The 23049-nt window shown below is 30.5% G+C and overlaps 3 protein-coding genes across 3 annotated transcripts; 2 read left to right on the top strand and 1 right to left on the bottom strand.

The window, feature by feature from the left end:
- The first annotated feature begins 791 nt into the window (after positions 1-791).
- LOC128184905 (protein claret segregational-like) lies at positions 792-11873 on the top strand. The gene is made up of 16 exons (XM_052854544.1): positions 792-954; positions 1460-1664; positions 4064-4180; positions 4348-4477; positions 4799-4944; positions 5435-5470; positions 5593-5664; positions 5789-5940; positions 6159-6260; positions 6417-6497; positions 6721-6900; positions 7185-7346; positions 7525-7672; positions 9895-10031; positions 10162-10308; positions 10403-11873. Exons 1-16 carry the CDS (start codon positions 880-882, stop codon positions 10445-10447), a joined length of 1935 nt encoding a protein of 644 aa, XP_052710504.1. The 5' UTR covers positions 792-879; the 3' UTR covers positions 10448-11873.
- Positions 11874-13591: 1718 nt separating this feature from the next.
- On the top strand, positions 13592-18507 carry LOC128185595 (platelet endothelial aggregation receptor 1-like). The gene is made up of 4 exons (XM_052855183.1): positions 13592-13679; positions 13807-13865; positions 16862-17002; positions 18055-18507. Exons 2-4 carry the CDS (start codon positions 13814-13816, stop codon positions 18339-18341), a joined length of 480 nt encoding a protein of 159 aa, XP_052711143.1. The 5' UTR covers positions 13592-13679; positions 13807-13813; the 3' UTR covers positions 18342-18507.
- Positions 18508-21362: 2855 nt separating this feature from the next.
- On the bottom strand, positions 21363-23049 carry LOC128182714 (scavenger receptor class F member 1-like). The gene is made up of 4 exons (XM_052851444.1): positions 22907-23049; positions 22751-22812; positions 22097-22228; positions 21363-21890 (listed from the first exon to the last, which is right to left on the bottom strand). The coding sequence occupies exons 1-4, from the start codon at positions 23002-23004 to the stop codon at positions 21631-21633; spliced, it is 552 nt and encodes a 183-aa protein (XP_052707404.1). The 5' UTR covers positions 23005-23049; the 3' UTR covers positions 21363-21630.

Below are 23049 nucleotides of genomic sequence, written 5' to 3'. Positions count from 1 at the left end.
ATACAAAACGACTAAATACACATAGACATATTACTCTACTATCACATAAACCTGCTCTTTTTTTATAGACATATTACCCTACTATCACATAAACCTGCTCTTTTTTTTCCGACACCCTCATTTAGGAAAGTATGATTTTCTTCGTGCTTGTAAAAATATTCTTCAAGACTATAGTGAGAAACGTTCTTGGGAAATTATCCTAAATAATAAAAAAGACTGTTTTCCCCCCAAATACTTGATTCACATTTAGCAATTTAAAAAGCATCGTATTTAATCAGGTACGGGTATCGGTAGTTTCGGTTTCGTATTGATTAATGGCGAAGCTATTCAAGGTAATTTAAGTAAGTCACAACGGAGTGCCATAGTTTAAAAGAAATAATGCTTTGTAATGATTTACATTTATTACGAATGATAAAATTCTCATGAAAATGGTACATTAACAATTTGCTGAAGGTAGAGAAAAGGTAGACATAAGGAGGAACTTGTTGTTTTTATCTCTTTATTACTCATATGTTGAGGTATAAAACAAAAGTAGATTTTTCATAGACAGGATTTTTGTATATATATTCGTCAGTATCCATTTATCGTATTCTTATAAAATACCTTGTTAGAGAAGTTGTCTTAGTTTTTTTCAATTGCCTTCAAAAAATATAGACTAGCAAGGCAAAAAATGAAAGTAAAAAAGACGAATGACGTAATAGATTTTTTAAGCCGTAGTATATAGAACATTGTGTTTTTTACCATTGGATATTGCAATAACGGTAGATACTTCATGAGACTCTATTTTTGTTACATTCGAAGCTGCAGTTTAATAAAGACATGTACGTGAACATTGTCAGCAAAATGAGAAAGCAGTGAACTGGGTCGTAGATATAAAGGATGAGATTTTGGAGGCTCATTCGACAAGTTAAGAGTATGAAGAAACTTGTCGTTATTTTTAGCTTCCTATGGCAGGTGAGTTTAATATATTACACTGTTTGTCCATATTTATCTTTGGTGGTATACAATTAATATTAGAGTACTACAGATTATTTACATTGTACAGAATATTTACATTGTACTAATCGCATCAAATTTGCTATTATTATTTTTTCTGTGTGTGTGTGTGTGTGTGTGTGTGTGTGTGTGTGTGTGTGCTTTTTTTGTGTGTGAAAGTCTTTCTTTCTGATTACATTCAAAAGTATTATTTTTAATCTTTCAATCAAAACTCATTAAGATTCCCTTTTGAATCTACAAATAATTTAAGCTTTATTTGAAATCTATTTCTATAATAACAGCATTGAATTGATAAGCATAAATATATATTTTATAAACACTTCTATATGTAATTGAATCATAGGAAGATATTGTAAAAATTATTAATTTTTGTTAGCAATATGAGATAAAAAAATGTTACTGCACTATAACCACATGTTTTGGAATTTGAAATTTTGTACTGACATAAATATTTATACCATAGTTCTCCACTTGTATTGGAGGATGCTACGACATGAAACAAACCATTCAAACTGTTTCGGATTGTCCCCGCACGGAGGCTGAATGGAATGTTAGGGCAGTGATGAAGAACTGTGCTGCAATGTGTTCAGATTTTAGTTATCATTGTCTGATAACTAAAGAAATGAATGCAACGATAGAAGTATGCGCGGAGCCAAAATATATTCAAGGTAAAAACCTTTAGAATGCGTGACCTTAAGGAAGGAGTGTTCTCGTTATCAAACATACTTCTTATAAAAAGAATTCCATAAAATTTTGGCACAAACAGATCATATAACCAAATGATTTATCAGTTAAATCAAATTTTACCTCCTTGTTTTCGCATTAAGGTCAGGTCAAGGTCATTACCTATTTCCTCAACTTAAAGAATGATTAAAATAAATTAAAATAAATGTAGTATTAAAAATCTGCAGTTATGTAGACACCTGTTTAAAATATGAAGATTCTATTTTTCAATGAAATTATAGAATATCAGAATGTTTATCAGACTATACTTCTAAATTGGAATAAATATTTAAACTAAAATTGATATTGTTCAGCCTGCATTTACTATAATTTTCTTAAATTTTGAAGATATTTTAATTAATTTTTTTATGCTTCCAATATTAAAATTGCATTATACAGACTGTACATAATGATATAAATTGATAGAGAAGCTAATATATTGACCATTTTATTAAAGAGAAAAACTGATTTTTCACGCTCATCAATATATAGAATTATCGCTTTAAAAATCTTATAAAAATGTAATTTGATAGGCAAATCATGTTTTCTAAATATATTTTGAAACCCAAGTATCATATTATTAGTTAACGGTAATAAAAAAAATTCAGCATTAATGTTATTGTTTAAAAATGCTAAAACAGACTCATTAATCTACAGCTATTATGAATATCGAAACATCTGATATTTTCCTACGCCAATATTCTGCCAAAAACATAGCCCTTGTTAGATTCTAAACATTGATTACTATTTCTATGCCAAGTTGTATCCCCGAATACCCAAACTCCGTCACCATAAGCAGAAAACCTCCCGCGTTTCTCTGTAAATTATTTTTTGTGTTTTTATCATTTGCAACCACTAAATATAATCTGAAACAATATAATTTATAAAATTATTAACAAAAATATTTTTATTTTTATTCAAATAAGCTCTCTGAATACGATGTTTATCATGCATGCTTATAATATCTTATGAACCTAACTCCGTCACCCACATGCTCTATGATATGGCAGGAAATGAAGACACATTAACGATTTAGTTAAAACTCCATTTGTATCTAGTCCAAGTTCAAATAATTAAAAATGGTGCATACAATTTAAATTGTATTTAATTTCATCGAAATGAAATGATCGCCAGAATAAAAAATGGGTCCATGTAACAACAATCACAATGGCCTTTTCAGAATGTATGGATGCCGTTTGATTTATGTCCTTATATATTTAAAATATCTTATCTCATTAATTTATATATTATTTATTATATTATTAATTTATTACATTTTTAGAAATGTAGCATATTCTAAATAGCGATATACCGGAGATATCTATACCCTGTATAAGGCAAAAGTATCGGCATGAGCGATTTGACGTTATCATCAAGAGTAGTACATGGCTATTGCGGACTGAAAAAAAATGTATTAATTACCTTAATCAAAAATGTATCACATGTAAAATGTTTCATCTTGACCTCTCTAAAAATGGCTGACCACCGTAAATGGTCGAATGGGCCCGCATGTCAGAAATATCGATATTTTAGTGCACCTGTGAAAAAGTTTTAGCTGATTTCACACAACTAATGGTGCATAAAATGAACAAGGTTTAATTCTGTTATTTTTTGACACATTCTTAAATTTAACCGTTGCAAATTGTTGCAAATTGATTAAAAAAATTTGACATGTAAAAAATGACGTCATAATCGTACTTGATTTCAAACGGCGAGGAGTTTCCAGAAAGTGACGGAGTTAGGGTAGTGACGGAGATAGAGGGCTATGCGATATAATTAATATAGTAAAAAAAAGAAAAAATATACTATTTTAATTTCCTTTCATCTTGATTTAATGAACAATGAAATTTACGTTTGAAAAGTCAAAAACCAGAAAATATTCCTTCCTTAAATGTAACTATCATTTTGCTTAACAACTTTTCAAATTGAAAAACAAAATGTGTATTTAGGGCACAGAAATATTTCACAATAATAATTTAGTTAGTATCAAAACAATATCATAGCTGCTATTTTCTTTGCATACATGTACCTCTTACCATTGATTTAAAATTAATTTCTTTTAAATTTTCATTTACATGCGCATTAAAACCGGATAAGATACTGTTTGTCACTGTTTACTATTTTCGCACTGTCAACTGTAAAATGGATACAAATGGAACTTTTTACCTAAAAACACTAAAAATAATATTTTTCAGCATCAGCAACTGTATTCAGCCGAAAATAAATTGAATAAATTTGAGACATTATGTAATTAAAACACATCACCTCAAGATATACAAAAATCAAAGAGCGTAATGCAGTATGCCACATAATATTGACTATGCTCTGTTTACACCTGTTACAGGATACTGTACATACTTTGATACCGCCGACGAGAGAATCAAAGGCCTTTATGCTGCTGACTGTTCCAAGTACCAAAACCCATGTCCAACAAGATACCATTCCACAGAAGCATTTCTATGTGTGTCGACTTTTTTCATATTTGTATTGAATATATATATAAGAAAACGAATACATATATTAGTGATTAAATCCTTGAATGAAAAAAAGCATTGATATATAAAAACATAGAAAAGACTTATAAGACATTTGTATGATTTAAAAAAAATGAATATTCCTTTTTCTCAGATCAAGATTGTTATGATATGGTGAGAGCATACGTCGCTGTTCATCCATCATCTACAAGCTCTACACCAGTCAATACCAACACATTAACAAATTCGACAGGAAACAGTTTAAATAACACTTCTGAAGACATGTAAGTGGTAAACCATCTTGGCTGCATTCTTGCAGCATGTAGCTTAGTTTTCTCTTGTTCAATTTACTCTCAATTAAGGTAAAGCCCCTTTTGAGTTGTGAAACAGAAAAATAAAATAAAATATTAGAATTACAAAATTTGAAATATGAATACGATTAAATGCTAGTATTGAATAACACGTCGAATATTTTAAATGATTATCTACCTTGCACTGTGTATTATGATTCTTTTTACTACCATAAAACAAGTTATTGAAATGTGATAATTGCAAAACGTGTTTAACGTCACATAATTCCCATATTTATTATATTTTATACTCAGGTCCATAACAATAATTGTTATAGCGATTGTGGTAGTACTGGTAGTCATTACAGTGATTGGGGTGATAATATTCATCAGACTAGGAAAATGTTCACTTCTGAAGAGGGACGCTGAAGCAGGAAACTTTCTTGATATAAAAATCACAGGTTGCTTTTTATGTCTTTCTTTCTTTCTTTGGCCTGTCTTTGTAGTAATAACAAATTAAAGAATAATAAAGTTTAGAAAAACTTTTACCTAAAATATTTTAGATTCCTTATTAAACGCGAAGAATTAATATCCGCGTTAATCGCGAGAATCAGCTATCGCCAACTTTAAAATCTCTTGTTTTTTTTAGACTGTTTTGAACTTTATGAAATTAAAACAAAAATTGTTGTTCGTGATTTTATATCTCGCGGTTTGATGCAAAACAGAGAACTTGCGGAGTTAAGTACTTGCGTATAATAAAGAATTTACAGTAATTATACGCAACTGACAATTGATTATAGCATTTAAATAGAAAGTGAAATCATTCACGCTTTTTTGACCTGGATGCATTGCTTGCTTATTGGACACATAAATCTTAAATAGACGTTTAATGCATGGTGTATATTTAAAAACAAAATCGAGGGAATCAATTTTTATTTGTATTTTGATTAGAAGGAGGAGATTTGAAGGAAAGGGAAATTCTATTAGGTAGGTATCAAACAATAAATAATAAAAGAATAAGATTATTGAATAACTGTAAACTTTAAAGTATTCGATAAGGTTACTTGATGTATACATGTAGTTACATTGAATTTATTTTTGCATCTCAGACGGCAACGCATCGAAAGTCGAAGATGAGGCGCCTGACTTCACTGAAGAAATAAGAAGACTTAAAGAAGAATGTTAGAATATAAATAATGCATCTATATTTTATTTCTAGATGAAATAGAGTTTGACTTTTTATTTGACAAAACAAATCTTTATATTGGTTGGAATGTGTTTAGTGTTCTGACATCTCTATTCTAGATGAAGCAAAAATAGCAGAATTTAATAGGGAAATTGAAATTTTGAAATGTCAAACTGAGAAGGATATGGACGATAAAGAAAAGTTAAAGCGACAAGTTTTGGAGAAAAACAAAGAATGCAAAACTCTTAACAATAGGTTACAAGAAGCAAAGGTAAAAAGTTTAATTTATCCAAAGCGCCTTTTTCACAAAAGTTACAAGAAGCAAAGGTTAATATTTAAATTTATTCAGACAGAAACACTTTCGATGATTTATGCAGACTTACCATATAAAAAGTACAAATGTACTTAGTCATTAAAAGCTGAGAATTCTTAAAACTAAACTTTTTGATATATTTTAATAAAATGATGACGAAAAATTGTTTTGTTAAGGGAAACATTCGAGTACTTTGCCGCATTAGGAAAAGTGAAAGCACCAATTGTCTATCAGCCACAAAAACGACTGTTATAATTGACAGAAATACAGACCCACCGGTACTTTTATTATCAATGCTATTTTTAATGTTATTTTAACAATACGATTTTCATAATAAATTTTAACAATAGTTACTCATTAAAAATTCCTTCGTTTTGTTGAATTATAATAATACGTCATACATAACATATGATAACGTCTGTACACTGTTGTAGAAAAAATTCCCATTTGAAAGAGTCTTCGATGCAAACAGTACCCAGGAAGTAGTTTATGAAGAAATCAGCGAATTAATAAGAGTAAGTTCTACTTGATGCATGTATGTCAAATTATACATAATCACAAAAACCTTCATTTTTATATTAACGTGTTAAACAATTCGCATGTCATATTTTGATTGTCTGCATATTTAAGATAAATCTCAGGCAAACAGAGAGACAAAAAGTTGATCAAATTTTAGTGTCTTGGTGAGGCAAACATACTTGATTAGAAACGTTTAGTTGTTTCAAATATATTTTGTAGAGTTTCCTGGACGGATACAATTTATGCATCTTTGCCTATGGTCAAACAGGGTCTGGTAAAACATACACTATGGAGGGACCTCAAGGAAAGAATGCGGAAATGAAACATCAAGGGATTATACCCAGGGCAATGAAGCAAGTGTTTAGAAGTGTTGAAGACTTTGAAGTGTGTGGATGGACTGTACGTAAATGATTAGATGGACTCTTTGTTTCTTCAGTAAATATTAAATGCTAAATTGATATTCTTTTTTCAATCAATTATTTGATTCAATCATAAACTATGTTCTTTAATTTGATAACGACGTGTAGACGGAATAACATTGAGGTAGTTTGCCTCTGGCACTCAAATATTTTAAACTAAAATTCGATTGATATAAAGATAAATAACATTACAGTCTCTTAACACAGGAAATGTATGATACATTTGCTGTATCTATTAATTTTATGTGTGTTTATACATTACAGTATCAGTTTCGTGCATCATATTTTGAACTCTACAATGAAGCGATACAAGACTTGGCAAAGGGTTCGAATGATGAAGGAAAGAATTTGACTAAGGGCGCAACTGAAAATAATAGAACATCGAAACCAATTATTACTGAAAAGGAAGTGAAAACCACGGAAGAGGTGAGGGAAAAGATTGTTGAAGTTAGAAGACTTTCTGACCTGAACAATATTTTTTATGTAATGATTACATGTGGCAATGTTAATTTAATCAAACTATTTTTTACGTCATGATTAATATTGTTATTATGAAAATCATAGAGTTTTGCAAACGAAATCTTATTATAATATCATGATTCAGGTAATGAAGTTCTACGAAGAATCGTCGAAAAATAGAACATCTGCTAAAACTGCGCGCAATGAGAGATCATCCAGAAGTCATGCAATTTTTCGGCTCAAAATGAATGGAAAAGTTGAAAATATCGAAGGAAGTCAAGACACATGTTCTGGTATAAATAATGATATCCATTTGGTTAACAATGTATAAAGCCGTAACTACGGACATTTATATTAACATATATTTTCTAAGACAGAAAACCAACATCACCCCCTCCAAGAACTAAGTGGAAAAACAGACGAATTTATTTTAAAAAATTATGTAGTACTGTTAAAGGCCATACGCATTAACATTTTTCGTCTTGGAAGTTCATTTAACAACGTTAAGTCAGTTCAACTACAATTTTTAATTTTTTTTAGGAATTTAGAAAATATATTGCATTAAACAATACCGGAATTATTAAAAATGATTTCATTAGCCCTGTAATTATAATGCACATGAATTTACATTGCAAAAGACACACTGCAGTTACTCACATAACCGATAAGGGCTACGAGCCTCTTGTGTGAAAATTAATAACTGTTATGTTGCGAATATATATCAGGTTTCCATAATAAGAAGAGTCTCCTTTATTTGCACAGCAAATTTAAACACATAAAAATGATTTTTGAGATATGCTTTTCTATTTTATCCTATGAATGTAAAATAGTGATATACATTTTTAGCTCACCGAGACGAAGTCAGGGGGAGCTTATGCTATACCATCGGCGTCGGCGTCGGTGTCGGTGTCGGCGTCGGCGTCGGCGTCCGGACCTGGTTAAAGTTTTTGTTGCAGGTGCCCTTTGATAGCAATATCTAAGTTACTGCAGGTCCGTACTTCACCAAACTTGCATGGATGGTGTGTCTTATGATACTGATGCACCAGACAGGTTTGAGTGCTGAATCTGAGCTATAGGTTTCAAATGCTGGAGGAGGGTAAGGTTTTTAGAGCTGGTTAAAGTTTTTGTTGCAGGTGCCCTTTGATAGCAATATCTAAGTTACTGCTGGTCCGTACTTCATCAAACTTGCATGGATGGTGTGTTTTATGACACTGATGCACCAGGCAGGCTTTGGTGCTGAATCTGAGCTATAGGTTACAGATGCTGAAGGAGGTTAAGGTTTTTAGAGCTGGTTAAAGTTTTTGTTGCAGGTGCCCTCTGATGATGATATCTTAGTTACTACTGGTCCTAACTTCACCAAACTTCTATGGAAGGTGCGTCTTATGATACTGATGCACCAGACAGGCTTGAATGCTGAATCTGAGCCATAGGTTTCGGATGCTGGAGGAGGTTAAGGTTTTTAGAGCTGGTTGAAGTTTTTGAAACAGGTGCCCTCTGATGATTATATCTTAGTTATTGCTTGTCCTAACTTCACCAGACTTCCATGGATGGTGCGTCTTATGATACTGATGCACCTGACAGGCCTGAATGCTGAGTCTGAGCCAAAGGTTTCAGATGCTGGATATGGTTAAGTTTTTTGGAATAGGTCACACGTTTAATAAATGATAGTACTGTATTATACATACATATTGTATCATATGATACAATAATATATCATATAAACCAATATCATATTATACAATATCGTATGCTACGATAATATATATTGTTAAACTTTCATGTTAAATACTGAAATCTGATTGGTTAAGACGCAGTTAATAATATTTACTATTACCCTCAGCGTTAGCAACGCACTTGGTAACGGGTAACATTAAAAAATGATATAAATGATACTGTATTATACAATATAATATCATATGTTTCAATGTTATGATATATTATGTAATATGATATTGTATCATATAATACAATATTGTATTATATATAATAATGTTGTATTATGTGGTCAAATACAATAAGGTTCAACACAATACAATGTCATTTTTACATATCATCTTTGTTTATTACAGTTTTTTATTGTATTATATGATATATATTGTAAGTATGTATGAACATATAATTATCATACAATTTTTTAACAGATGATATATGATTTTGTGTCAAAACAGAATCCATGAATATCCAAGATCATAAAGTATGATTTTCATATAATATGATAAAGGTGGTCTCAAAGGGGTGATGCCTCGTCTCGGTGAGCTTTGTAATCTGTGATTACCTATGTTTTTAAATGTAAGCATTGATATTTCTTTATCAAGTTTAGAATTTAATAATTGCACTACCGACATAACATAACTATAAAAGCATTATTTGTTATGAAGGTCACCATAGTCGATAATTTTGTTCAATCTTTTTCTATTTAGAGTACTCTTCTGTCATCTGTAATCAACTGAAATATTATTTACTGAATATACGCATTCATGGAATTTATAGTATTAAAATGGACATTCCTTTGTAGGGACAATGACTCTGGTAGATTTGGCCGGAAGTGAACGATTGGACGATTCTGCGAACATTAGTACAAATACAGAAACAAAAAAGATAAACTTGAGTTTGCTGGAACTGACGAAAGTTCTTCGCTCTCTTCGGAGAAAGGCAATTATATTTAAAAACAAATGGACTCTACTACTGCATTAAATAAGATGGCTTACACCCCAAATTCATATTACTAATAAAGCCAATCTTAACCTTCAAATATTTTTTAAAAATAGTTTTAATTTTCCAGGAAAAACCAGTATATCGAAATTCAAAACTGACACACTTGCTGCAAGATTCTTTAGGAGGAAACAGTAAAACACTTATGATTGTGAATGTTTCTCCGTCAGAAGATTGTCTAAAGGAAACGGAGAGGACTTTGGAGTTTGGAAGAGAGGTTCATTAAAATTATCAATTTTATCTGTTTTTATTAAATTGGCTGCAATATTCCACCTATTCGTATATTACATTTTCATTATCTTTTTTTACAGGTCAGCAAAGTAGTGCTTGAAAACGTTGCACGAAAAAATAAATAATGCCATGTTACTTAAGAAGATTTTACAATGCTATTTTATTGTGTCCTCTGCTAATTTTTAAAATTATTTGTTGTATATTGCTTTGTTAATTGATACAATGTGTACGATATCAGGACTAAACAAGAGATAATTCTGTTTAATTCAACTATATGCAAGTTCGTAAGTATTTCTAGTTTACCTATTATGTAATCGGTTTGTCAATATTTTATACATTGTATTCAGTTAAGTGAAAGTGAATACTATTGAAATATGTAATTGTCATTTACTTAGTATTCTAAATTTTTTTTGTCAACTTTTAGATAATACTCTCTCTCTTATTCTTCTTTAAAAGATGATAAAACGCTTTTTTTTCCAACTAAAAAATCATACAGATTAACATATTGTTTAATGCAATTACGATATTGTCTTATTGAGTGAAAAAAACAGTTCTAATGATCGATACGTTTACCTTTTCGTTGTAAAAGTGATGTACATTTATAATCACTATATATGCATTGCTGATTAAAACAATTTCATTCTAGGAAATCGAAATAAGTTTTTAAAATGAATAACTTTATTATACGCCCTCCCAAAAGGAGAAGGGGTATACTATTTTACCATTGTCTGTCTGTCTGTCCGTCCTTCTGTTTGTCCGTCTGTCTGTCTGCCCATAACAAAAATTTGTTGAATTGTTCTCAGCAACTATTTATCGCAAATGCTTGAAATTTTAACACATTATTTTTAAGGCATATTTTATCGTGGGATATATTTTTGTACCAATCGAACGTCAACTTCCTGTTTAATGACGACTTTATTTATTTTTAGCCAATAGCTCAAACAAATTTTCCTCACAGATTTCTCAGCAACTATATATTGCAGATGCTTGAAATTTTAACACACTATTTATTTAGGCATGCCATATTGTGGGATATATTTTTGTACCAATCGGACGTCAACTTCCTGTTAAATGTCGACTTTGCTTATTTTGCATATTCACGTCAGAGCGGGGTTATTACTAGTGAGTATTAGCTCACAGAAATCTTGTTTAAATCTAGATTTTCCTAACAATGGCAATTTCATGTTAATAACTTTTTTAAATATTTTGATTAGTATACGTACATTCGTGTATTTTTGTACTGGATCAAATCAGTTTCAAGACTTCTTCGTCTAATATTTTGGTCTATTTGTGTTCTATGTGGCAATGCTTTGAAAGTAGATTAACTCGAGATAGATTTCGTTTTTTGTTTGACTTATGTCTTGTTCTTGGATCTCCTTTTGTATAGTACATGTAAAACATTCATTTTATCATCATCATCATCATCCTTATCATCATCATCATTGTCTGATTGTGTCTTTCTTATAAACTGATTTTTCTTTACTCTTATTTCATATATAAGGAAAACATCTTTATAAGGTTGTTTTGCAAGAATATTAAAATCACAACAAACACCCATCTAAGTTTATTTTGTTTTTCCTTTAAAATATAAAAAAAAATCTTTTGTTTTTTGATCAAATGCAATAAAATGCAATCAATACAGAGGTTATTATACACATGATGATTACAAAAAGGTCATTTCATAATTACTGAAAGCAAATGCATATAACAATAATTTTGTTATTGACAGTCATTATTTTCCATTAGTTGATTAGTATTGATGGCTATAAAATGGTCACATACCCATATGTGACCAAATTCTTATTTTCTTCATAATTGTCCGTTCAAAGTATACATTGCATAGCTGCTCATGTGTCATGCACAAATATGTTCATAATATATTAAATAAACACTCAACAAAACTTCTAGGTGATCACCCTGATAAATATAATAGTTTGAAAATCACGAAATCAAATAATGTAAAAATTTCAAAATTTTATAATTGATATGACCCTCCATCAATAGTACAGATAAAATAATACATAATCAACGATTGATATCAATTAACCGTGACGAACCATTGAATTTGTTTTTATCTACTTGAGATTATTATGATTGGCAATTTCATGAAATTAGTAGTAGTCTTAAGTGATAGATTAAAATATACTTAACATGATCAAAGTGATCATTGAGAAAACGGCCAGAGCAGTTGAAATGTTTTTGTCTTCCTTGTTTCTACGAAAGATGGTACTCACTTCACATTTGCTCTTTATTTTTTCCTCGATATTGTTTTTAACAAAATTAAGCAATCCGAAGAAAATGTTATTTTGAAATAATTGCTCTCATCCATAAGTGTAACGTCATTTCAAACGTTAATTAAAAAACTGCCCAAATGATCTCAGCAAAAATCAATCAACCGGAAGTGTTTGTGATATTTAGCTTATATTCAAGTTCTCAGGATGCAACAAGAGGACAAGGACAATGCATTGTTCTTAACTATTTGAAAGTTTAGTGGAAATCAGTCACCCCGACGAAAAGGCAAATAAATGTGCTTATTTTGTATAGTAAATCAATTATAATTGGTGAACACTTACAACTTTGGTTCAGTGTATATCAAAGTAAAACAATACTTGAGAAAGCATACGCTCTATGTTTCCTTGTTTTTTACATAATTCCTCTCTTAATTTTTAAACTATTTAGTCTTATGTTTAGAACCCTCGTTAGAACTTTCATATTTTGGACGAAGACCTAATAATTATACGGGCATATAGTATTTTTTAAACTTTTAACCTTCTAAAATAAATCGAGAGTATGCTGGTAATATTACTGACTCTCTTATGTTACAAATTGACTATGCTTATCAATTTTATATAAACTTGGAAATATGGTTTATTATTTTTTAAAAATCTCTATGAACAAAAACTTGAATACACATGTAGGATGAAATGTATTTATGATTAAATAATAAGTGTGATTATGTTGAGAAACATCAAAAAAGGCTTTTAACAAAATGTTTCCCAAGTCAAACATAAATTGTTTGATTATTAGGGAAGTAATAAAAGATGAAAATATAACTATTTGGCTATTCATACATCAATTAAATTGATTTAGATAGTGAAGTTCAACCGCTTGAGATGAATACGTTTAAGGAAATATTGATAAAACCCGTTCCATTTCCTTCCTAGAACCACTTTGCCGCATATCTTTTGCATGTACAAATATAAAAGTACTTTTAATAGCATTGCACTTTTTGGCAATTGTCAATTCAATTCAATTTCAATCACCCCTTGCATAACAAGAAATGATAAATATGACTTCAAATTATGAACCTGTGCTTATTTCAACTGTTCTGTTTGCAGATAGGATTTTATGCTAAATGTAACGTATTTTATTTTCTAAGGTTCTATATCGTCTATAAGCAGTATATCTATTCTTTCAAAGATTTTCATGTCCTTATTTTAATAACATTCTTGCAACAGTCTTCTGATATTTAAAAAAAATGTAGCTCAACGATGCAGTGTCCAAATGATAAATACTTCCATCCTATGATGAATATCTGCACAGGTTTGTTTGTAATTATTTTGTACATCTCCTATGTATATTTATCGATTTATTGGTGTATAACTTGTTTGCAAATTTTTGCTGTAAGCCCGTTGGACCGTGTGTGTGTCTGTGTGTGTGTGTGTGTGTGTGTGTGTGTGTGTGTGTGTGTAAAAGAGAATGACATTCATTCCAATGAAATGACAAATATCACATGTAACAGCAATAATTAAAAAAAATAAGAGCTCATATACTTGTTATTAAATGTCACACTTTTTAAACAATTTTATATTGCTTCAATAAAAATGTGTGAAAAGTATTTGTTCTAATAAATAACCGAATAGAATGCAAACTCTTTTGATAATGTTACCATACAATAATCTGGACTTGTTTGAATAGTCAATTAATGTCAGAAAATTGCAGGTATACTAGTATATAATAAAAAGAGGATCCCATCTGTTATTCAATACGTTACGTATTTCATTGAATCTAATCTTGATGTTGAATTAATTTTAAAAAATACGGAGTCTGAGTTAATTCACTTCATGACATGTATATAATCGTTTATAGTTGCATATTTTCTAGATGAATGACACACTATCATAATGACAGTTATATAAACTGGTGGATGATATCACAATGTTAATAGTTCCAAGATTTCACAAACCCGCAGAATATACTTCTTTGATTTTAAATGTTATATAGTTCTCTCACGAAGTACAAAAATGTTCACATATTCTCGGTGGGACTGCTGAAAAACCATGTATTGAATAGGAAACTCGGTATTCCTAATAATAAATTCTTAATTTTCAATGCTGTTACAATGTATAACTATTTTTGGGAGTTGATTTTAATCAGCTCTCCTATGCAGTTACTCTGGCAAACCGAAAGTGAAACAGTGTTTGGACCTAAGCACAAATCATCACCGCTGACAAGACTTAGTTCTTGAAGATAATAGAAAAATTCGATGTAATGTATGCTGAAGCATTGTTATTCAAGGAAACTTATCTATAAACACTTTGAAAATAGTCAGATTTTATATAATACGAACAATTTAGATATTATTGTAGTCTCATGTGTTCCTACGCCAGAGTTTAATAAAGTCTCGTACAACCAGACGCTCGGCTGTCTCCGTAAATCTCCGACAAGCAGAGAAGCTCTCTTGCTTGTCGGAGATTAACGGAGACAGCCGAGCGTCTGGTTGAACGAGACTAGAGTTCGATATCAATAGTGCTTGGATCCATACGATTTTTAGAATTGTTTCGATTACGCAGTACAGTTAAGGCGGTCAATAAAAATATGGGCAAATTTTTGTGATGAAAACACATATAATTTAGTCAAACTGGCATGTCCTTTTTAAAATCAAAAACAGTCACTCAAATGCAATATATTTCTAAAATATATATATAACAGTACAATATTTTATGTTCATTGTGGTCACGTGATATGGCAGTCGCATGGTACAAGCAGATGTATTTGTGGTTTTGAGGTCATTTAAAAAATTCAATATTGCAAGGGCATAATCATGTCAAAATTCACAACTGAATTATGAAATAACTTGATGTTATATAGTAGATTTTGAAAAACGGTGCGAACTTTTTAAGATAAGAATATTTGTTAGTAGAAACCGTAATTTATAATGTATATGTTGAATAAGTTTGAAGGTCACAGGGTTAATTTCATTAAAAAATAATTAATTTGTAAGATTTTACAAGGATCGTAAAAGTTTTTAAGTTACATAGCATATTTCAAATTCACATGTAAAAGTTTGTCGGGATCAGGTAAGTGTATGCCCTTGCAATTAAGTGATTTATTTAGGTACTCAGATTTTAGATATACGATATTTTATACAAAACCGAGGTGGCTTCTTTATACGATGCATACTTTTAACAAAATGAAAATAAGACTATATAGGTAGCATTCTACTAATAATAATTTTAAACAAAATATTCATTTATACTTTTCCGTTAATGTATGACATTTATTTTTCTTCGCTATAAAACTGCACGATAGCCTTCAATGATTTAACTTAATGCGTCATTTTGAAGCATATGACGTCATATTTTGTAGAACAGCGAGAACGACATCTCGCTTATTTTTCAGTGTGTACGATATAACGGACATCAACATTGTAAGTAATAGCATTTGTTGTTTTTAATTAAAAGATTAGTATAAGTTAATTTTACTAATAAATAGATTAATAAGTACTTTCGAGGTTTGTAATATACTGTGATGTCATAATGCACATTTCCCGTACTTTTTGTCTGAACGGAGTTTATTGACAGCCTTAACTGTGCTGCGTACTAAATAATATAAAGTTTGAAATATATCTTTAAATATTACACAGCTTGATTCATATGGGGTTTCTAGAAATCCTTGTCGGAAAAGTCTAAAAATTCATATAATAAAAAGTGCGTAATTCAAATACAGACTAGAAACTTCAGTACTTTGATTTGTTTATTGTTTTTACGTTGTAATTCACGAAAAAGAATTTCAAACCTCCTATATGAAAAGTGTAAAACTTATATTTATCAATTGCCCAATAAAAAATCAGAGTAGACACATGCACTGAAATTTGCATTTTTTTTAAAGGCAAGTACGCACGATTGTATATGATTGTATACAGCAAAGTCTGACATTAGTTACCTCAATCAGATTTCTTGCATATATTGCACGTTAATACAAAGTCAATTGAGTGGATTCTGAGCTCACAATTTTACTTTTGATATCAAACTTTTGGTGAGTTTAGGGATATTACTTTGAATTCGTCTTTGACATTATTGTGATTATTGAAATAAATATTGTAACTTTCAGGATAGGAAAATAATGTAACTGCCGTGACGTGTCTATAATATAACTATAAGTGTAAACTTCATTTAACAATATGGACAGCAAATGCTTTATAAGGAATTTACATGCTGAAATTGCTTTCCGTATCATCAACAATGATATAATGTAGACTGATCACAACACACAACTTTTGATGGGCATTTGATAAAATCCATTTTAGTATCTTGTAGATTGTACGCCTGGTTATTATGGACCCAACTGCTCGAAGCCATGTCGTTATCCTGGATATGGGTCATGGTGTCAGAAGGAATGTTTCTGTAATATGACAATCTGCAGTCACGTCAGTGGATGTTCTGAATATGACTTAGATGGTACAAATTTGAAATGCAATGAAAAAGATTGATACATTAAAGAAAATAGACCTACATTCTTCCCAACTCTAAACAATGTGTCAATTCTATAAGTATCATCTAGTGTATGTTATTCAAGTCCCTGAGTTTAATAAAGGGGCATGGTCACGATTTTGGTCAAAAATTATTTTTCCGATTTTTATATTTACAATGCTTCAAAAAGGCATTTTTAATAGGCAACCGAAATTTAGGTGTCATTAGTTGAGTTACAAGCGAGTTACAGAGCTTGGAATGCTTGGCTATGGAAACAAAGCGTTTGTTTACATTTTGAACGTCGAAGTAAAAATTTCAATTTTAAACCTAAAACGAATGTGTTAAACGTTAGGAACTCTTTATTTATCCTTAGAATAAATAAAAAGATAGACAAATAAGCTGGGAAAAGAATTTTTATTGGAACATTGAACTTATGTAAAAAAAAACAGAGCACGAGCCTTGTTTACATGGAAAAGAATTGTGGTCCCTGTATCTGGCTTATAACTTTACGAATGACTCTCAAATTTTATTTGATCATTAGAAATGCATTTCAAAAAGCATTCAAATAATAAGAACATTAAAATAGAATGTGTCCAAAATCGTGACCATGCCCCTTTAAATTGTGTAAAAAGATTAAGTTTACTCAAGTCTGTCCCAAGATATGTTTGCCGAGTATTTTCTTTAATTATTCGATATTAATAAATACCCTTTGATTCAGACAATGATTATTCAATGTTATGAACAAATCCAAAGATTTCGACTTTGAAACGCCCCTCTAGCTTGTCAGGTTTCAATACACGGCTTAAAAAAGACTACTTGATTTTCCATTGCTAAAGAGATGAAGGTACCCGAATGATAGCATTGAAAAATTGTGCGAGGTATTCCGAGTGACTTCCGAATGAAGAAAAGATGTCAACATTCCCCATTGGAAATCTTTTTGTTCCTGTGAATTTTTACGAGGAAGAAATGATAATGTGGTAGTAATTTTTAAGAAACTACTTTGTGATGGGTAAATCGTAGATTTTCTTTATTTTCTCTAGGACATGAGAGTACAACAAGTAACAATGACATTCCGATGATCATAGGTCTCTCTCTGGGGTTTGGCATCGTATTGATGATTGTTGCTTTTTTTGTTATCACTGTGGCAAACAGAAAGTTCTACATGGGGCAAATAAGAGAAAATGCCCATTATGTTGGATCAGTTGTGACAGAACATAGCAGCACAACAAACAATTTGGATAGAAGTCCTGGACCATACACTCGTTATTGCGGTGCAAGTGAGATAACAGACAGCAGTATTTACATGTTAGCAAGTTCACTTCGATAACAAGACTCTGATCAAAAGTAAAATAATTTGATTCAGAAACTTCTTCGAATTTTTAACACGGTGAACAATTATGTTTACGTTAAATGTTGATGTTTTAACATTTTTATTTGAATTAATGTATAGTGACAATTAAACAAATGTACTTTTCCTTAATAATACACTTAACATTGTACAGTGAATAAAACATTTATTTCATGTTTGATTTATTACTGATAACTCTGGCATGTATAAAAGAAGTGGTGTGTTTGGGATATCAACTCTTTGGTTATAATTTGTCTCGCACAACGCTGCTTTAACACGTACATGTAGAGAAAAATGTTAATGGCATCAGCACTGTTTTAATATTAAACATATTTATATGCACAGACAGAGATTTATTATGGATAAAAAATAACCAGTTATATGAAATTAAAAACAATCTACTCATAAATAATTAATTATAATTTTTAATAGGCAACCAAAATCTGAGTTCCATTTGTTGAGTTATAAGCAAGTTACAGAGCTTGCAATTGTTTGCCATGTAACCAAAGCTTTTGTTTACATTTTGAATATAGGAGTGAACATTCCAATTTTAAACTTTAAATGAATGTGTTAAACGTTAGGAACTGTTTATTTATGCTTAAAACAAATAAGAAGATAGAAAAGCTTGAAAAAGATTTTTACTGGTATATTAAACCTATGTAAACAAAAACAGGGCACGAGCCTTGTTTATATGACAAAGATTTGTGAGCCCTGAGTCTTGATTATAATTTTACGACTGACTGTCAAATTTAATATGATCATTAGAAATGCTTTACTAAAGCATTGTAAATAATGAAAACAGAAAAAATTGAATTTGACCAAAATCGTGACCTTGCCCCTTTAAAGCTAAAGGGCGGAATGTATGCAATAAACGGAATGCCAAAGGAAACAAGTCTACTGCATCAAAATCAGACAGAAGATGTTGCAGAGGTAAAGTGCTAATAGAAGCTTATAGCATATAGCTACTTAGTAATTGTGGATATGCGTGAGAGTTATGAACGGTAAATAACCATGCAATGTAATGCTCGGCCTCATACCTCCGATATAGATATCTTATTAAGGGTTGTAGTTCAATATCATGATCTTATTTCTTTTTGGATTTAGGTGAACATTAAACTGTTTTAGTCAGCATTATTATGTTTTTCTTTTAAAGATTCATATTACATTCCGAATATATAGATGGAAATGCATCTTTTTGTAGAACCATAAAATGAACATCTTTCAAAAGTAATTTTGAAAATTGGTTATATTTGATAATCACATAATAGCAATTTGCTGGTTTATAGCGTTAGCAACAACAAAAAATTAAGTATTTTTAAATTTAGTAGACTATGAATACCAAGAATTGCTTCCTATTGCAATAATAGAAAACAAACACACGGAAAACATAAATAAATACAATGCCTGTTTTGACTTCCGTCATGTAATAGTTACACAACCACAAACAACAAAATGATTTCACAAATCCAATTTCATTTTCATTTTTTCAAGCACCAGAATTGAAAGGAAAGGGGAAATGATTACTAACACCTTAACACCTCAAACCAAAGACCATTAAACTGAAATACCAAAATTTCTTGGCAGTTTTTCTGATTTTCAGCTCTGTAGATTTGAAAGGTAGGGCACATAAATCTGTTTTTAGCGTGACGTTAAGGAACGTAAAACCCTAAAAAGAAGTAATAAAATGAATTTGATTTAGGTTTTCGTTTCTACAATAAAGTGAAACGCCAAAATTGTGTTATCACTGATTGTTCTACGTTTACCTCGTTTATATGGCAAGTAATTCAAATATTGAACTTTACTAGGTACGTACACCTTTAATTTCTATTTCACTGTTTATTTCCTTATTTTCAATTTAATTTTTTACATGGTACCATATAGATGGGGGGGGGGGACTCCATGTTGATTAAGATTAATCGTTGCTGCGCAAAAAACTGCCCCCCATGATAAGTTCCTGTTTACAGATTTTTTAATGAATTAAAATTTATCTACAATGGATTAAGTATAAATCTTTGCAGTGTACCTCATATTGTCTTAAACATAAGCTTAATTTTATAGACTGTCGGATTGGTTATTTTGGAAACAACTGTTCGATGCAGTGCAGATATTCAAATTATGGAACACATTGCCAACAAGATTGTTCTCACTGTGAAAAAGAAGAATGTGATATAAAAATCGGCTGCGTTACAACTGATATAAATCCCAAAGGTAGTCTAAAATATTTTAGAAAAAATGACAATGTTAATGAATATTTACAGTGTGGTCAAAGTTAGACTAAAACGTTTAAACGAGTGAATGATAAATTTGACACTTTTCTTTAAAACAACACGTTTTATCATTAATTTTTATCTAGATACTGCTAATCCTGAGGAAATCTCTGCAGGCTCAATTCATGTCATTTATGTCACTATAGGGATGATGTCTTCGGGATTGTTCGTGATGTTTGTTTCTTTTTCCTGTGTCTTTCTGAGAAGAGTACTTTTCTTCAGACTTGAGAGAAGATGATCTTGTCATGCAGCTATAGACAGGGTTTGTTTAATCGAGATTAATATCTGTGAAGAACATTTACTAATATTTAAAGAATTGTATTATATAGTAGTGTATATTTGTCTTGTCATTAATCGTCATACAGATTTTTACGTCTACTGTAAATCTATGACGTTTAGTTAAATCTGCACTCCTTTAACATTTTTTAAGATGTCGAATTATAGAAATTATGTACTATGATTGTGATAATTTTAAAATGAAAGTGAGGAAAAATGACAATTTTGATTTGTGTTCATAGCTTGAATGGTTATTTTTTGTAATGATTAACGTATTATTGATGATTTTGTACATCTTTTAACATAATTTCTTTCTAGTTTGTGGACTATAACTTTGTCCTTTCAATGAATAAAAATGAATAGAATGAAAACAATAATCGATTAGCAATGCACCTAATGAATCGTTAAGATAATATCAATGTTCAATTATATTTAATCTTGTTCAAAGTAAAATTCAAATGTTTGATAATCAGTCGCATATTTTAGAATTCTTACAAATCATATGTTGAGAAACAAATCACCCAATTTAATCTTATTTTTATTGCCAATGGCAGGACAGTCAAAATACAATATACGATGTACGATTAAATCATGCAATTAAATAAACATTAAAACATCATATTCCTATAAGCAATTGAAACTAAAGCTTCTCGAAATATTAATGTTGGTACATTAGTTTGTCATTCACCTCCATATAGCCCTTTTGTAACAGTAATTACATTATTTCAAACAGAGTCATCATTTCTCTCTTGTTCTTCTAATGAGTTTTGTAGAACAGTATCGGTAGGTGAACGGACGTCAACATTTATGGAATCATACCTTCTTTGTGTGGACTGACGGTTTAATTTTTGTCTGATTTCATAGTAACCCCTATAGGATGGGATCAATTTTATGACCTTGAAGATGACAAGAACCAAAAGAAGACATACGATACATCCCAGTAAGAAATTCGATGTTGGAAATTCCACTGTCATTTTACCACTACCTGTTAAAGATAAACGTAATCAATAGTATAGAGAACATAGAAATTCATAAACTTTATGTGCTCATTATTATTTTAATTTGAGAAACGTATACGACCAGGATTCTTATAGAGATTTGAGTTATTAACCGTACATTGGAATTTCGACATACATTTTATGAAATTTCTTTTGCTTTGATTAAACAGGCCTGTTAATGCAATTTACCCACCAATATCTACGCATCCTATGATGACATGACACTGGTATTCAGCACAGTAACATTTTTGTTGACAATCAGTGCCATAGCTTGGATAACGACACGTTTTTGTACAGTTGACGCCATAGAAACCGGCCATGCAACCTACAAATACCAATACAGAATATCAACAAAACACGACTATTGAATACACATTTAACCACCTTTCACTAACAAAATTTTTTTCTTATTATTATCTGGTAACTCTGGTAATGTTTAAGTTGAACTTTCTCTGAACTTCTTTGTACGTCAAATTTAAATTGATTAAATTCCTTCTATACAATTATGTATCAAATTTAAATATTTGCCAAATATGTATTCAGCAAACTTTTTTGCTGTCTGTCATTTGTCAGATTTTATTCAAATTCGTTTTTGCACCCATTTTGGCTTAAATGTAGATAGTTTTTTCGTAAACCAAATTCATGTCAGAAATATCTTTTTACAAATTTAATTTATTTTAATTGAGAGAAAAGCTTTGTAGTCCTGAACAGTTGTGAAAATGAAATGTTTTCTTACAGACAGTCGACACATGTACACAGAAACCTTACTGTCCTGAATTTAAATTTTAAAATAAGTTTAAATATGATATGCATAGCGCGAACAAAACAGCACAAATTAATTACTTACGGACGCATTTTCCCATTTCCTCGTTCCAGATGTAATCAGTGCAACAAGGCTGAAACGTTGATCTATGTATATTCATTAAGTGGTAATTATTTGATATATATAATATTACTGTACTCGAATGAATAGACCTTAAAAAATAAAGACAAAGAAACTCACCCAACACATTTACCATCCGCAAATATATTACAATGGAACATGATCAGAAAAACTTTAATCACAAATAGAAAAACTGATATTGTCCTCTCTTTTGCCATCGTGTATGTTGTTTGATTCCGAAATAACCAACCCTTCCCATTTCC

This window comes from Crassostrea angulata, chromosome 5 (genome assembly GCF_025612915.1).
Source record: "Crassostrea angulata isolate pt1a10 chromosome 5, ASM2561291v2, whole genome shotgun sequence".
Lineage (NCBI taxonomy): Eukaryota > Metazoa > Mollusca > Bivalvia > Ostreida > Ostreidae > Magallana > Magallana angulata.
The sequence above is the reverse complement of the archived record's forward strand: the minus strand, read 5'-3'. Positions and strand labels throughout refer to the sequence as shown.